Genomic DNA, 12,998 nt, shown 5'->3' with positions numbered 1-12,998 from the left:
ACTTGGTTAAGTTTTATTCGAATTGATTAGAACCCCAATTTGAAAAAACCAAAAACAGAATAATATTATTCGCTTCTCTTCCTATTTAGTGTTTTTTTTTTTAAGTTTGGTCTAATGTCTGATAAGTTATTTTGTATATTCTGTTTATACATTAAATTTTTAATATGAACGTATTATTGTTTTTTTTAAGTTTAAAATTATTGTGTTGTGCTATTATTTAAAAAAATATCTTAAATTTATAATTTAAATTTGAAGATAATATTTTATTAGAAAAAAATAGAATGATTCTATCCGACATTTAAAGTATGATAAGATTTAATATTAATTGATTATTTATTATTTAATTAATTGATATAAGATAAGTATGAAAAGGTAGGAAATTAAAACATAGACCCCTTCAATGAATGACACGTGTCCCAAAGTTGGTTTCTTTTATTATATAGTATAGATCACTATTTTGGGTCAAATTATGTATAAGAGGATATCATCCTTATATATAGTCCCAAACCCTAGGTCAGGTAAGATTGCTATTTTACCGTTTTTAAAAGTTACAGTTAATCCCTTTACTAGTTTCTAAATTAGAGTCTGGCCCATGGTTTTTTTATATATATTCGAGTAGTTATTATACTTTGTTATTAATATTATCTGTTACTACTATATTTTATTATCAAGACTAGCTTTAAGTTATAAAGAAAAAAAATGAATATGAAAATGCATAGTCAAACTGTATTTAATGAAAAGAACAATAAGGTAGTTTAGTAAATTTATAATAAGAATCACTCTAAAAACATATATCAAATTGTTTTAAAACGAAAATCCACCAAAGGTTAAAAAAAGAAAAGAAGAAGATAGTGTTATTACAACTATTAATTGTGATCACAGTCCATATATATGATATATTGATATTGATATCCTATGCTTACAACCCATAGCACTAATACAAATTAACACACCACAAACACGCTCACTCCCAGTCACATATTCTCCATTATACTTATGCTTCCCATACTCCACTAAACAAAATTAAATAAGCATAAAAATAACTTAATTAGTGGTGAATTACCTTTCTGCTCTTTTTATCCTTCTTACACTTTTTACCATTGTCCTTCTTCACATGCTTGAATTTTTGAACTTTCCTTTTCAAGGGTAAAATTGGAATACTTTGTTCATGTTTGAAGAAGTTATCAGGATCAAACTCAGTCTTGATCTTAACCAACCTATTGAAGTTGTCTTTGAAGTACTTTGTTCCCCATGCACTTGCCTTAACAAAACTTGTGTCATCACCATTTTTGTCATTCATTCCAAGATCAAGATCTCTATAATTCACATAAGCTTGTCTTGGAAACATTGAAACATATTGAGTCATATAGTTGTGAAGCTTCCTGATCCAATCCACATGCTTGTTCATCACTTCTTTATCAGGACTCATCCAAGTGTTCACATATTGAATCTTGAAAAGTGTCCCATTTCTATGAGGAAATGGGATTGATGATTCTGGTATTTTAGCCATCATGCCTCCATATGGGTTCCATATCATTAGTGGGCTTTCTTCTTCAGCATATCTTTTCCATATTCCTTCTATACCCTCTTCTGGGATTGGTTTTGTTACAAAGTCTGATTTTGCTTTGAAGTAGTTCAAGAAGGCAGGTTTTCCGGCGAGTAAGACCGCGGTGGGAACGGTTTTCGGGTAACCGGCGATGAACAAGACAGACTCCAACCAACTCATCTCAAAGCAATCAGCTTTTGTGAGACCCAATTCAGGGAAACTCTCTTTCATGATTTTTTCAAGTGTGTTAACATCTCCAAGAAAGAGTGCATTGTAAGTTGTGGCTATGGTTCTTTGAGTTGTGTTTGGTATATTTGAGTTTTGTATTATAACCCTAATGAAAAGATTTTCATCAAGTTGGGGGGCTACTTGTTGCCACTTGTAAAGAATATTAGTGGCTCCTTGTTCCAATGTCTTTTGGACATTGAAAACCGTGACGGTTTCAGGGACAGGTACGAGTTTAAGTTTCCAAGAAACTATAACTCCAAAACTGCCCCCGCCACCGCCACGGATAGCCCAAAACACATCCTCACCCATGGCTTTCCGGTCCAATAATCGGCCGTTGGCATCAATAATCTTCGCGTCAAGTGCGTTATCCGCCCCAAGCCCGTATTTCCTCATCATGGAACCGTATGCACCACCGGTGATGTGACCGCCTACGCCTAGGCTCGTGCATAGCCCGGCTGGGATCCCATGAGTCTTGCTTTTCTCGGCAACTCGATAGTAAAGCTCACCAACGGTTGCACCGGCTTGAACCCAAACCGAACCATCCTCCACATCAACATCAATGCCACGTAGCTTGGCTAAATCGACAACGACATAAGGAAGGTCCATAACGGATGTATAAGAGATCCCTTCATAATCATGTCCTCCACTTCTAAACCGAAGCTGGATACCGAGCTTCTTTGCGCATATAACCGCGGTTTGGATATGGGATTCGTGTAACGGGGTGAGTATAAGCTCGGGTTTCGCAGCATACGGGGCGATGCAACGGAGATTTTGAGCAGTTGAGTTCAAAAGGGGTGTGAAAGCTGTGGTGTTTGGGGTGAAAAAGATGTCGGTGAGTTGAGTTAAAGAGTCGGTATTAGCCAAAAGACATTGATGGAAGCTATCTTGAAATGGGTTTGATGAACATAAGGGAGAAAGTGATGTTAGTAAGAATACAAGCACAAGAAATCTTGAAAAATAAGCCATTTTTCAAGATTGGGTTGGGTTGTCTATGGTTTTGAGAAAGATTGGGAGATGTCACATTTATATGGAAATATTGGCGTATAGTATGACCAAATGTATGAGGTATTGCAAATGTCATAATTAATCTAACTAGAGGTTTGAAACTTTTGGTATAATTTGAGAATGTAATAATTTATTAGTGAGTGTGTATCAAAATACTCGGTTTTGTTGAAACAAGTGTGTGGTCATATTTGACATCCCCCATAACTTCTTTCCCCTAAAGGCCTCCACTCTTAAATTCTTGCAGAAGATTTGGTGGGCTTTTATTTTATTCCCATCTTCCTCTTATTGTTATTATTATTAACATCTCTAATATTATAATGTTTTAAATAAAAATTAACTAGTACTAAGACTCTCACGTTGCGGTAGGAGCGTAAACCGTGACAAATAGCACTAATGTCATACCTCGCCAGCAACCACCAACATTAAAGTTGGGGTGTGTTATTGCGAAGAAATTCGACCGAAACGTAAAATATATAAAATAATAACTAAGTCCATTTAGGACCTGCGTGTTGTGGCGAACCTGTCAAGTGGGAAAAAATAGACAACGTAAAAATGTTGAACCATACACGCACGTCGCGCCATGTTAACTCGCAAAATTTAGAACGAAGTGTAAAACGTAAAAACGTTGAACCACGCACGCATGTTGCGCCATGTTAAATCGCAAAATCTAGAAAGAAGCGTAAAACGAAACGTAAAAACGTTGAACCACATACGCACGTTGCATCATGTTACCTCGTAAAATCTAGAACAACACGTAAAACGAAAAATTTGCCACATATGAAAAGTGTAGGGCACAAAAGTTGAAAGTAAATTGTTGTGAGGTTAAATTGAAAAGATGAAAACTTTTGTGCTAAAAGTAAAAATTTAAATAGTTATGGATTAAAATTGTAATATCAACTTTTTTTTGAAAAGCCCTCTAAATATAGGATACAAAAACTCCATGCACCAACATGTTATTTATATGATGTAAATAAGAAATGATGTTAATCAAATAAAGTATTTTGTAATGACTGTTATCGAGGGACTGTGTAACTTGAGATTAAATTTCCCTAAAAGTATATTTTTTAACAATGCTATATTTTTTTTTATCTTATAGCATTATGCACTTCCCATGTCGGCATGTTGCATGTGATTCTCCATTGTCTCATCTTAGTTTTCTTCCACCAACTTATAGTAAAAATAATATAATAGCTCAGATTCGTATTGCTTTTATAATTTTTAATTATATATTTTAAGATATTATTATATACTGTATTGTATAAGCCTATAAGGTAGTTTTATAAGACAGTTAAAAGATACAAAGTAGCTTAATCTTAAACCTTAAATCTGAAGTAAATTATTAAGATAATAATCTAAAGAAATTCAGGAATTAAATCATTTTTATCTATAATTTGGAATGTGGATCATTAGGGTAATGTGGTATTATGGTTTGCACGTAGGGGGAAAGATAAGGGGCATAGTTTCGTATAGGGGCGGACCCACATTGAGTGGGTCGGGGTCCACGGACCCCAATGTTTAAAAAAAACTAATAGATTCGGTATTTAAAATTGTATAAGGACCCCATAAATACAATTAGGTGGACACCATAGAAAGAAAAGGAAAACTGGTGTGATGGTAATTGGTAAATCTCTTTCTTTTACAACAAGAAGTCATGGGCTCAATCCTTGTATAAGCCCATTTTTTCTCTTTTTTTTTAAATCTAGTTCAAACCTGGCTTTTGACCCGACCTGAACAAGGACTGACCCGAAAATTGTAACATTTTGTTATGAAAAATTTGAACACCGAAAATAATGGACCCTATTGAAAAAAAATCATGGGTCCGCCACTGGTTTCGTTTGACTTCTTGGAATGTAAGAACCCTATAAAAACTAAGTTGGAGTTGATATATGTCTTCAAAAGAGAAAGGGATTAGGGTAAATATAGTGTGTCTTCAAAAAACGTTGATAATATAATTAAGCGAAAAGATATATGCCCCTTTCACCTAATTTTAGAAGACACGCTCCATACCCCTTTCCACCCAAACTAGCATAAATTTTAAATATATAGCTCGAAGTTCTACTACGTTAAAAAAGCCGAACTCAAACCTGAGGTTGACTCGTATACACTTCTCTGCCTTATGTGTTAGTTTAGAAAAAAAATGCGTATTCAAATTAACAAACTTTTTTTTTGAACGGCCAACAAACTCAATCCCGAGCACTCTCGGGGCACCCACTGGACAAACGGAGTACTCCGAGAGTAACCCGAGTCCACCACCAATTCCGGGGAAAACCCGGTAACTCACCCGCCCGTAGGCACGACAGTGAAGTTACCGGTAAAACCCGTTTGGCTCAAGGATCCAACCCAGGTTTCCCTGGGTCTCCTATCATTGCCTACCAGTGCCTCACTCTGCACCAAGTGGGAGTCGAACTTGCATCTCTCAAGAGAAATGCAAGCCCTCAACCACTTGATCTAGAGATCATTGGCAAAAATTAACAAACTAGTTTTCGAAATATATTTATGCTTTAGTTAATAGAAATGATATATGAACAATTAAAAAGAAAAAAAGGTGAAAGCTTTTACTTTCTCTTTAAAGAAACCACCATCTTAGGAGAAACTTTTGGCAACAAAGAAATCATTACAGAGTGTTTTTTCCTTCAAAGGTTTACTTTGAAACTTGTGGCCGGCCATTCCCATTCCTCGTTTTTTTTGCCACGCTTTTGAGTTTTGACTTCTTCAATCCCTTGTTAGATATGCCTTTATAATGAAAATATTCTTATACACAAAACAATATATCTTAGGGGCTGTTTGACAACTTCTGAATGGTTAAGTGCTGAACTAATAAGAGCTCTGAATCATTAAGTGTTTAACCAGTAAGAGGTCTAAACCATTAAGAGCCAGTATAATGCTTAACCGTTCAGAGACAAATGTCTGACCAATTCAGATTAGAGGTCTTAACCATTCAGACTCAGTATAATGTTTAACCATTCAGAGGCAAATGTCTGAACCATTCAGACATCTGCTCGCGAAACAAACAGTCTGAACCATTAAATGCTGAACCAGTAAAAGGTCTGAACCATTAAGAGCCCTGTTAAGAGGTAAACAAACAGCCCTTTATTATATTAGGATTATGAAGTAGATTATACTAAATGTAAGATACATATCTAATAAACATAACAGAAAGACATAGGATTCGATACATACAGTTTCTTCAACTGGATTAATCAAACAAAATTAAGAGCATTAGAATTAGTCGAGTCATGTGTTTGACACAGTTACTTAAAACAATTTGTGTCTGTACAGCCTGAGCCTGTACTCATAGCACGCATGGTACAACAATTGGAACTATAGTGTAACGTGAGAGAGGAACTCAAAAGACCAAGGGTTCGTGACACCAGATTTTCTTGTGCTTTATCTTAATTTCTAGGAAAAAGTAGAGGTTTGGTAATACGCGAGAGACCTCGTCTCTTGGTTTGGTGGAATGTAACACAATTTCAACTTTCAAACATAAGCTTCTTTTACATCTTATTCACCATCTTTATTTTATAATTACACTTAAAATCACTATCTTTCTCTCTTCTTTTTAGTTAAATAATATTTCAATATTACATTTTCTCTCTTCTCTACTCACAAGTCACGACCACTTTTTAAAAATATTAAGAAATTTATATGAGTGAACAGTGTTTTTCCATCTTTATATATAAACAGTAACATTTTCTCTTTTCTTCACTCACAACCCCTTTATAACCACTATCTATAATATGAAAGATTCTTACATAATTTAGTGGACATGAGGTGAATGCTTAGTTTCCAAACGATGAGTTTTTTCGTGTAAGTAGTTAGTGAATCAATGAGTGTATATTTTATAACCGTCTAAAAAGATGTTTTTAGCAGTTGTTAGTTAATGTCAACTAGTATAAGCCAATCGCGTTACAGCGGGGGGCGAAAAACCATGCAAAGTAGCATCGATGCAACACCACTGTCAATGACCATCAACACCGGAAAGCTCATAAAACTAAATAAATAAAAAAGGAAAAAATAAAACCAAATAAAAAGCAAATGTAAAATCGTTGAACCACACACCCATTGCGGTGTGTTAATGCGAAATATTTAGGCTGAAACGTAAAACGTAGAAAAATAACTAAGTCGATCTAAGACCCGCGGGTTGCGACGAAATTGTCAACCAGGAAAAATAGACGAAAAAACTTTGAACCCCAAACGCACGTTGCGGCGTGTTAACTCACATAATTTTGAACGAAACGTAAAAAAACTTACGAAAGATGAAAAGTATGGGAGTCAAAGTTGAAAGTAAAAAATGTTGGAGTTAAATTGTAAAAAAAAAAAAAAAAAAAAAAAAAAAAAAAAAAAAATCCAAAGAGGTATTGCAAAGATAAAATCTTTTGGGTTAGAAGTAAATTTTATTTTTTCAAATACCCCTAAACATAAGGTAGAACAGGATGAGACACATAATGTTGTTAATTTCTAATATGGAAATCTGCAAAGTTTAATAACTAAAGTTTCATTTATGATATCATTTATGTCATAGGAGTTTGGTTCGGTATGCATGACTCTAGGTCAACGAATGCAGAAGTTTGATTTAGTCCATTCAAATTAAGTTTTGCACTAGTCACATGCTAGGAGTTGGAGTAGAAAACAATCGAAGAAACTTACTGATCAATGTATTAACTTTTTACTTTTTTTTAACGAAAAAAAAAACCTATAAATTATTAATCATTTTTTTTTTTTTTTGAAAGGAAACTTTATTAAGAAACAAACAACCGCTCGAAGCCGAGCGGCCACCCCGAAACTACATATTTACAAAACTACACCAATCTTTCCAAGACAATCTACTACAAAACCAAACATATCCCAAGGATCTAATATCGCTAAAAACCTTGTCGATAACACAAGGCTTCCCTTCAAAAATCAACTCATTCCTAGCTTTCTAAATTCTCCAACAAACAAGAATGGCGATGCCACGGAACACCTCCCTTATTATAATAATTAATAATATAAATTATTAATCATATAACTCAGATATAACTATATTTATTTGTATTCAAAGTTAGTAATGGTTTTAAACAACCCTCTCTCTCCAACCTTCACATTTGTATGTACACTAGCAGCTATACCCCGCTTCACGGCAGGATCATATTTTTTTTGCATTATAGCTTGTTTATAAAAATTAAACGTAGAAAAATCGCACTTAACAACTATATATTTGAAAAGCACAAAAATGTATGCCATTGTATAAGTGTATGCACAGAATATCCGAAAATAAATTCAAAGGAAGAATGGCACGACGCATTGTGACGCTTTCGAAACGTAAAGTGGTTCGAATTGTACCATCTAAAAAAACGTATTTCATTTAACCTAATTCGTTTCCAAACATAATTTACGTCAAACGTAGAACAACTGAGAACGTACATAAAAATTAGCACGAAAACGTATTATATTTGATACGACTCATTTACGGGAAAAAATATTTAATTTACGTCAAAATGTATAACAACTGAAAACGTACATAATAATAAACATAAGAACATATTATATTTGACCCAGCTCATTTTCAGAAAAAACTTATGAGAAAAGTATATTTTCTTGAATTTACACTGACAAGTACATAAAAATAAACACTTGAATGTATTACAAAGTTTTGAAAAAGTTAAAGGGTTGTAAATGTCAATCCTGAAAGTTGTAAGGTAAAAGTATAAAACATAAAAAAAAGGTCAATACCAATGGGGTGGTGGTCCATTGGCAAAGGCAAATGCCTTTAGACTATGGGTATGGGGCGTGGGTTAGAGAGAAACGACCAAGTCACCACCCCGGGTGGGCTTGGGTTTGGGCGTGGCCCCTTGGGCGGGAGTTTAAGGCCGGGCGTAGGGCATGCTAGCGATCCTATGTGGCCGGCTCTTATTGGCTTGTTGGCTAGGCTATAAGTGTATTTTTTAATTTTAGTTTTTTTTTTTAATTTTAACCAACCCACGCCCCAAACCCCCGTCCCACCATACCCCATGGACACATCATTCACCAGCGCGGGGGGGGGGGGGGGGGCTCAAACTCCACGTGTCAACCCATGCCCCAAACCCCCGCCTCACCATACCTCACGGTCTTAAACTTTTTGAAAGGGAGAAGTCTTGGGTTCAAGTTCCATAGACAGCAGGGAATAAGAAATTTGTCGTTAAAAAAAGGTCAATGAGAAAACACTATTCACCCTAGGTTGCTAAACTAATGATAGTCACCCTAGGTTGCTAAACTAATGATAGTTAATTAATTAATTAATTAATGTACATTATATAGAAACATACTTATTACATTATTTCATTAAATTAATATAGATTTTGTATGTATATATATTTGGGTGTTCTATGTGTTGGATCAGTTCTGTTTAAATGTAATGGAAAAACATGAATAATACCTGTTACAGCAGACAGGCCAGCAGAGAATCCAGTCAGAGATGCAGCCATTGAGTTCGACATGATTGTCAGGATGATCTGGTTCCTCCTTAGGGTGTAAGTTAATGATGGTGATGAAACCGAAAGTAGGGTAATTTCGGTTATGGGGAGAGATAGACGAATTCTTGATGTTATGAGGGTTTTTGATTGTGTAATGTGTGTAACCCTTTAACTCTCTAATAAGCCCCTTATTTATACACCCAAGAGGAAACCCAATTAGTTAATAAAGGTAATATGGTCCATCAACAATTACCAACTAATTATTAATAGGTTATTAAATATATTTTGATCTAATATAATATAAATGATTATATAGGCTACAAGATTAAATATTACATTTATATATTTAATCTCACATTCTCCCACTTAGTCAAGTAATCATTTATCATGAGTATTAGGTAAGCCTGACCAGGAGTTAACACTCATTTTAGCTTTAAACCAAGAACTATAGCAGAGAAATACAGCCGTTGAATCATCATTCGACTCAGGACTCCCATTAATCATACTATAGCCTCAATTTAAAACCTAATAGTTACGATCAAAATATGTATAAGCCCTTTAGCGTCTGATTTGTATTTATATTTGTCTATATGTCATTACACCGGCAGAACATATGTTAGAGACATACAAAATCAAACTGAGGAAATTTTATTAATTAAAACATAAGCTAGTACAATATGCCATTAAATAACGTCTTTAGTAAGTCCCATATTCGATACATGTTCTTCGAAAACTTTAGGTGGGAGACCTTTAGTCATCGGATCCGCTAGCATATCTTTAGTACTAATATACTCAATACAAAGATTATTTTCCTCAACTCGTTCACGTACGAACAAATATTTTGTATCGAGATATAAACCAGCTCCAGTCGAACTGTTACTGTTCGAGAAACTAACGGCAGCTGAGTTATCACAGTAAAGCTTCAATGGTCTAGAAATGGAATTAACGATTTTGAGTCCAGTGATCAGATTTCTAAGCAACATTCCATGACAGGTTGCGTTGTAAACAGCAATGTATTCTGCCATCATTGTGGAAGTTGTAGTTAACTGTTGTTTATGACTCTTCCATGAGATAGGTCCGCCTGCTAACATAAAGATGTAGCCCGAAGTGGATTTCTTGTCACCTTTGCATTTGGCAAAGTCAGAATCAGAATAACCTACCACTTCTAAGTGATCACTTCTTCTATAAGTCAGTTTATAGTCTTTCGTCCCTTGCAGATATCTGAGGACCTTCTTAGCTGCTTTCCAGTGATCTAGGCCAGGATTAGTCTGATAACGGCCTAGCATTCCAGCAATATAAGCGATATCTGGGCGAGTACAGACTTGAGCATACATCAGGCTCCCGACTACTGACGCGTAAGATATCTGGCTCATTTGCTCCTTTTCAACCTCTATTGTCGGACACTGGAATGAACCGAAAACATCTCCCTTAACTACTGGAGCGACGGAGGGTTTGCACTGTTGCATGTTGTAACGTGTAAGGACACGATCTATGTAAGTCTTTTGAGACAATCCTAAGATTCCTTTGTGTCTATCTCGGTGAATTTCGACGCCAATGACGTAAGAAGCATCTCCGAGATCCTTCATGTCGAAGTTATGCGAGAGTAACCGCTTCGACTCATGTAACATGTCTAAACTATTACTTGCCAATAGAATATCATCTACGTAAAGGACAAGTATAGTAAAATGACTCCCACTCATCTTGAGGTAGGTGCATTGATCCACTTGATTCTTCATAAAACCTTGCCTCTTCATGACTTCATCAAACTTGAGGTACCATTGATGTGATGCTTGTTTTAACCCATAAATGGATTTCTTCAACTTACAGACTAGATACTCCTGACCTTCAGGTTTAAAGCCTTCAGGTTGTTTCATGTAAACATCTTCGTCTAAGTCTCCGTTAAGGAAAGCAGTTTTGACGTCCATCTGATGTAGCTCTAAATCAAAATGAGCTACTAGGGCCATAACGATCCTTAATGAATCTTTACGAGAGACAGGTGAAAACGTCTCTTGATAATCAATTCCCTCTTTCTGAGTGTAGCCCTTTGCAACCAATCTCGCTTTGTAGCGTTCAACGTTCCCATTCGGATCCAGTTTTGTTTTGAACACCCATTTACAACCTACAGGTTTGACACCGTTGGGTAATTCTACCAAATCCCAAACGTCATTTTTCTTCATGGATTCAAGCTCATAAATCATTGCTTTGTTCCATTCAGAAGACTGATCACTGCTAATGGCTTCATTATAAGAGATAGGATCATTGAGCTTTCCAGCATCCATTTCAGTCAGGTAGGTAACATAATCATCCCAATTAGTAGGCCTTTTCTGCCTAGATGACCTCCTGAGCTGATTTTCGGGTTGAGCGTTGTCTTGGTTTTGAGCGTTTGATGTGCCTTCGTTATGAGGTATGATGGGTTCTGGTTGTGGAGATGGAGTTTGTGCAGTGGCTTCAGGTGCAGTTGCATGGGGTACAAGAGGAGTAAACGGAGTAATGGTAAGCGACGAGTCCCCCCCCCCGCGTCTTGTACTTCTTGCAATTCTTCGTAAGGGTTGGTACTGCTCCCACTGACCTTGAAATCCTCCAGGAACGCAGCACGCTTGGTTTCAACAATACGGGTGACATGGGAAGGACAATAGAAACGATAACCCTTTGAATGATCAGGATACCCAATAAAGAAACAGGTAACTGTTTTAGGGTCAAGTTTCCTTAGGAAAGGATTATATAATTTTGCTTCAGCAATGCAGCCCCATACTTTCATATATTTAAGACTCGGTTTCCTTCCTGTCCAAAGTTCATAAGGAGTTTTAGGGACAGACTTAGAAGGAACTCTATTGAGTATATGAACAGCTGCTTTTAACGCTTCAGTCCAGAGGAATAATGGTAAATTAGTGTTGGCTAACATACTGCGCACCATGTTCATAAGGGTACGATTTCTTCGTTCAGCGACACCATTCTGCTGAGGTGTACCAGGCATGGTGTATTGGTTCACAATCTCCTGGCCCTTACAAAACTCATAAAATGGACCAGGAGCTTGACCCACATCAGTATGTCTTCCATAATATTCACCGCCTCTGTCTGATCTCACAACTTTAATTTGACGATCTAATTGCTTTTCAACTTCAGCTTTATAATCTTTAAAAGTTGTTAGTGATTCAGACTTTTCCTTTATAAGATACAAGTACATGTAACGAGAATAATCATCAATGAAAGTGATAAATGAAGTATGTCCTGTGATGCCAGCGATTTGATAGGGACCACTAATGTCAGTGTGAATGAGTTCTAATAAATTAGAGCTCCTAGTGGCACCTTTCTTATTCACTAATGTCATTTTGCCTTTAAGACATTTGACGCATGTTCCAAAATCAGTGAAATCGAGAGGAGGTAAGACTTCATCCTTTACGAGACGATTTAATCGTTCTCTTGAGATGTGGCCTAAACGTTGATGCCACAACATAGATGAAGTCTCTAAGTCTCGAATTTGTTTCTTTTCCATCTTTGTGAGTGATTCATTTATATTATATGATAACAAAGATTTGGAAAAATTATCATCTAGTTCTAATCTATAGAGACCACCATCCAGAATGCCAGTACCAAAAAACAACGGAATCATAGAGAATAGAGAGTTTGCGATGACCATGAGAAACGACAAAACCGTCCATGTCTAACTTTGGTCCTGATACAAGGTTCCGAGTTACCTCAGGAACATATAAGGTATTATAAAGTTTAATACATAAACCAGTTTTCAAAAATAATTGTAATGTTCCTATGGCCTTCACTTCTAATTCCCG

The 12,998-nt window shown here is 35.9% G+C and overlaps 1 protein-coding gene across 1 annotated transcript; it reads right to left on the bottom strand.

Annotated features, from left to right (window-relative positions):
* Positions 1–835: 835 nt before the first annotated feature.
* Positions 836–2,778, bottom strand: LOC110893710 (berberine bridge enzyme-like 15). Its single transcript, XM_022140818.2, has one exon. The coding sequence runs from the start codon at positions 2,738–2,740 to the stop codon at positions 1,049–1,051; it is 1,692 nt and encodes a 563-aa protein (XP_021996510.1). The 5' UTR covers positions 2,741–2,778; the 3' UTR covers positions 836–1,048.
* Between the last annotated feature and the right edge of the window lie 10,220 nt (positions 2,779–12,998).

This window comes from Helianthus annuus, chromosome 12 (genome assembly GCF_002127325.2).
Source record: "Helianthus annuus cultivar XRQ/B chromosome 12, HanXRQr2.0-SUNRISE, whole genome shotgun sequence".
NCBI lineage: Eukaryota > Viridiplantae > Streptophyta > Magnoliopsida > Asterales > Asteraceae > Helianthus > Helianthus annuus.
This window is presented reverse-complemented; position numbering and strand designations above follow the sequence as displayed.

Excerpts from the sequence above, each read along its gene's own strand:
- LOC110893710 (XM_022140818.2), bottom strand. The coding sequence starts at position 2,740 with ATGGCTTATTTTTCAAGATTTCTTGTGCTTGTATTCTTACTAACATCA.